Source organism: Mesoplodon mirus (genome assembly GCF_964341445.2).
Source record: "Mesoplodon mirus genome assembly, chromosome: 18".
Classification (NCBI taxonomy): Eukaryota; Metazoa; Chordata; class Mammalia; order Artiodactyla; family Ziphiidae; genus Mesoplodon; species Mesoplodon mirus.
In genome coordinates, this window is record NC_138994.1 from 12,745,247 (window position 1) to 12,749,866 (window position 4,620).

At 57.8% G+C, this 4,620-nt stretch overlaps 1 protein-coding gene across 1 annotated transcript; it reads left to right on the forward strand.

Annotated features, from left to right (window-relative positions):
- Window positions 1-224: 224 nt before the first annotated feature.
- On the forward strand, window positions 225-3,576 carry CD7 (CD7 molecule). Its single transcript, XM_082603062.1, has 4 exons — window positions 225-405; window positions 1,667-1,981; window positions 2,224-2,357; window positions 3,142-3,576. Exons 1-4 carry the CDS (start codon window positions 336-338, stop codon window positions 3,247-3,249), a joined length of 627 nt encoding a protein of 208 aa, XP_082459188.1. The 5' UTR covers window positions 225-335; the 3' UTR covers window positions 3,250-3,576.
- The last annotated feature ends 1,044 nt before the right edge of the window (window positions 3,577-4,620 follow it).

The following is a 4,620-nucleotide window of genomic DNA, read 5'->3' on the forward strand; positions in this document are numbered from 1 at the left end:
CTCCTTTCTCCTCTCCTGTTGTGAAGCAGGGGCAGAGGACCAGGACCATGGGTCTACCTGGGGGCACTCAGCAGTTTAGAGGCGGGGATGAGGGCTGCCCCTCCCAGCCTCGCCCACAGCACCTCCCCTCACTCATGGCACCGCCTCCAGGAAGCCCTCCTGGAGTGTCCAACCTACAGTCACTGTGTGCAGTCCCCCTGCCTACCTCCTGCTCCATCCTGCCCCGACTGCCCCTGGAAGTGGCTGTGAGGTGGCGGCACGCAGTTAGGTGCTGCAGAGAGGAAGTCTCGACAGACCTGTAAGCGGGGCCCTGTTCTTCCCCCACTGCAGTGAGAATGGCTGGGCTCCTGGGGCTCCAGCTGCTCCCCATGCTCCTTGTGCTCCCCTGCAACCTGGCTACCCAAGGTAAGCACTTCCCAACCATCCGTCCCCCCGTCCCCCACTGCACCCATCAGCGGGCCCAGTGCTCCCACCCAGCCACCCTTGCACCCCTCCCCTCCCCGCCCCAGACTCTCCTTCTGGGAAGGGGGTGCTCCCCCTTCCCGGGGATGCTGGGGATGCTGAGTGTGACCTTCCCCTGAAGCCTTGGCATCCCCTCCAGAGGGTAAGGTCCAACTTTGGACACTTAGACAAAAAACAATGGGCACCAAGACGCTGATATCTGGGTGCAGAATCACTATGGTTGAATCTCTTCTTTCTCTTTACCTGAATGTCTGGGGACTTTCTCTCCTACAACCAGCAAGGCTGCCTTTGTCCTGAGAGAACATTGTCCTTCGGTTTACCTTTTGTGCGGAGTTCTGCAGTGAGAAGGAGAGATTAGTTCCACAAGGTGGGATGGGGACCCGGCAGGTGAAATTCTTGTGTTCTCTCTCCCAAAAACAGCTGCAGAATTTAGTTTGTGGACAGCTGGTATTTGGATTATGTTTGCACCTGGAAGCGGGTCCTGCTAGGCCTTGCTGGGCAGATGAGGGAACTTTCTGGGTGTCCCACGGACAAGCCAGGATATGCCCACCCCATGGAGCCACTGGCTTCAGGTGCCTGAAAATGGTGGAGAAACTGAGGCAGTAGACATTGGAAAGAGACAGGGAGACAGACAGCTGCCCCCAGCCCTCGGGAGCTTCATTTAAGATAGGGGGAAGGTGTAGCGCCTGGGAGAGTGGTTGGAGGTCTCAGCGGATGGCCTGCTGCTGTGGAAGGAAGAGGCCCCAGCTCCGACGTGCTCCGACCCTCAGGGTGGGGAGAGGTCACAGGCTGCCCAGCCCCCTGGAGCCCCTTTGGAACTTGAGTACAGCCCAGGGTGCTGGCGCCATGAGGTGCTTCAAGGCTTCCGAAAGTTGCCTCATCCTTGACAACAGCCGGCTGTCCAGGACTTCCCTGGTGGTCCAGTGATTAAGAATCCACGCTTCCACTGCAGGGGGCACGGGTTCGATCCCTGGTCAAGGAACTAAGATTCTGTATGCCACGCGGTGTGGCCAAAAAAAAAAAAAAAGAGAGAGAGATTAAAGCCTTCTTTAAATTAAAAAACAAAAACAAAATAAAATAAAAACAGAGAAAACCCAGCGGGCTGACCCAGGGCACCTCTGCCCTGCCACCATCCCCGGCGGAGAGGTGGGTCCCTGCCCCTCTGGCCAGGCTGGTGGTGACAGTGGCAGGTCCATCCTTGCAGAGGTGTGGCAGTCCCCCGCCTACACGATCGCTTTAGAGGGGGACTCTGTCAACATCACCTGCTCCAGCCGGGGGCCCCTGCTTGGCATCTACCTGAAGCAAAGGTGGCCGAAGCTCAGCAACGTGATTTACTTTGAAAACGGGAAGGAGCCCACCGTGGACCAGCGGTTCCAGGGCCGCGTCACCTTCTCAGGGCTGCAGTACAACCTGACCATCAGCATGCACCACCTGCAGCTGGCCGACACCGGTGACTACGCCTGCCAGGCCATCATGAATAACGAGGTCTGGGGCCCCGGGACGTTGGTCGTGGTGACAGGTAAGGAGTGTGCCACCCCGGGGACCACTCCACCTGCCTGCTGGCCAGCCCAGGCTCCATCGGCCCCTGTCTGAGGATCTTCCCTCTACCCTTGCTTGAGTTACCGTGAGCCCACCTCCTCCAGGAAGCCTCCTGGATTCCCACATGTACACACACTCCAGAGCCCCGACCTCGCCCTGAACCCAGAGGCTCTCGTGGACTCCCTCACCTGCCAAATGCCTCTCTCTGTTCCTTCTTCCCAGAAAAACTGCCCCAAACAGTGAACACGTGCCCGGAGACTCAGCTGATACTCTTTGCCCTCCCCACAGCCCTGGCTGTGGGCTTCTTCCTCGTCGGGCTGGGGCTGGGAGCAGTGTGTGTGCTGAGAAGGACAGAGGTCAGTGTGGACCCTCAGATATCATCTGCATCCCTATAAGCCCGCTTCCCTCAGAGAGCAGGGAGGGAAGGAGAGTGGTTAAGCCCCAGGGAGTTGGCCACATGGGAAACCTCAGCACCCAGCCACTCCCTCTGTCAGGGTCTCCTGGAGCTCAGAGGGTTTGGACGGCAAGGTCCAAGGTGGGAGGAAACCCAAGAACTGGAGCCCCCAGCAAGGACGGGCGTGGGGCCAGGAAGACACGTCCTGGTCAGACGTTTACGGGGGAGCGAGAGGAGGGTCCAGAGAGACCCTTTCGGAGAGCATGGGGATGCCGCGCGTGACTGTGAGAGTGTGCGCACGTGTGCATGGGTGTACATATGCGAGTGTCAGGCTTGTGGGTGTGTGAAATCCATGTGCGATCATGGGCTGGAGGCAGGAGGGGAGGGGGCAAGAGAGACGGGCCAGGAAGTGGTCAGCTTGTCCCTGGTCCATCAGCTTTTGCCCCCACTTTCACCTAGCGCCTCCAACTCCATGTCCCCTGCAATAGCCAGACCCCTCCCTGTCCAGGGCCAGGGAGCAAGGTCACTTCCACCTCCACCTCCCTGCCGCTGCCCGATGGCCCTGCCTCGCCCACCCTTGCCCAGGCCTGGGCAGCTCTGGAGAACTGGGGGTCTGGCCGAGGACCCGCCTAAAAAGGGTTCATGCAGGCCCCCAAATCTAAAAGCTTCCTGAGGAGAGATGCCTTGAAGATAGAGGGTGGCCCTGAGCGAGCTGCCCCAGTGGTAGATGACAGGCTTTCTTTCAGATCCAGAAACTTTGCTGTGCGAAGGATAAGAATTTGGTGTGCGTGATCTACGAGGACATGTCCCACAGCCGCTGTAACACCATCTCCATCCCCAACCAGTACCAGTGAGCCTGGCAGGACCCCAGGCCTCCCTCTGTCCAGCAGAGCTCTGGGCAGACCATCCAACCCAGCACGGACACACAGGCAGCTCCCCACAGCAGTCAGGCTCCTGCTGCCTCCTCCAGGCAGCCCTCCTTGCCTGCCTCCCACCCTTGAGGCTGCTCCTGGCACCTTGGAGCCACCGGGAAGGAAGCTTTTCTGTCGTCCTGCTGCCCTGACCCTTCCATGGCAGAAGAGGCTGCTCTGAAGGAGGGACTTGGGCCTGGGGCAACGGACAGCTGGGGGTGCTGGGGAGGCTGGGGACTGAGCGCTGACCCCAGCCCAGCCTTGCCAGAAATAAAGGGCTTCTCTTCTCCCCTTTCCAACTCCAGTGTCTATTTCTCAGCCAGCTTAGAGTCAAGGAGGCTCGGAGGCTTGCCTGACACCCTCCCTAGAGTCTCCAAGGACTTTGACAGCCTAAGGGACTATGTGTGAGATTTTCAGAAAGGAGGGAGGGGCACGGGGACACACACTCACTCCAGCCCCTGTTCAGGCTGGAGAAGGGACGAATCCACCAGAGTCCTCCTGGCCTCACTAGCCTCCACCACGGGGTGACGTGGGAATGGAGGAAGGGGAGCCAGCAGCAGTGGTCTGGGGTTCTCAATAGAGGGCCCCTCCCGGCGTGCGCTCATGTTGGGGTGCGATGGGACCTTGGGGAACCGACCTTGGGGAAACAGGCGTGCCCAGAGTGGATGTGAACCGTGGCTGCGTCCTCCTGGACTCAGGGCCAAGAAACAGCAGACCATGCTGCCCACCAACTGAGATGAGATAACCCTTCCTCCACGGGGTTTGCAAAGATTAAAGTGTCATTAGCCAATGATGTTCGTTTTAGCTGGAATTCTATCTTTGGGAAATGATCTTTGGGCATAGAAACAAGATTGCAGTGATATCCATGGCAGTGTTGCTTTCAATACAAAAATCAACAACTGAGAAATTACCTAAATGTCCAAATAAGAGAAGCGCTATATCGATTACGGTTTGCACATGCAGCAGGCATTAAAAGGGCACCATGAAGAATCTGAAACATCACACTAGGACCTTTGCAAGATGCCATAACGATACAAGCTGGTGCACAGTGTGTGTATGACCCCACATTTATAAAGCACAGATGGGTGTATGTAGTTGTTTAAACACATGACAGTACTTTTATGTCTACACGGATGACGTAATGGAAGAACAAATGGGGTGTTGACACTGGTTCTGTCGCTGTGAGGTGTGTGTCACCGGGGCAGGGAGTCACTGGGACACCCTGGGCTTGGGTTGGGCAGCTCAGGATGTGATCTCAGCTGTTCTTGTGGAGGGTACCGGGACCCAAACGGGTACCAGGGGCAAAGACAAGGA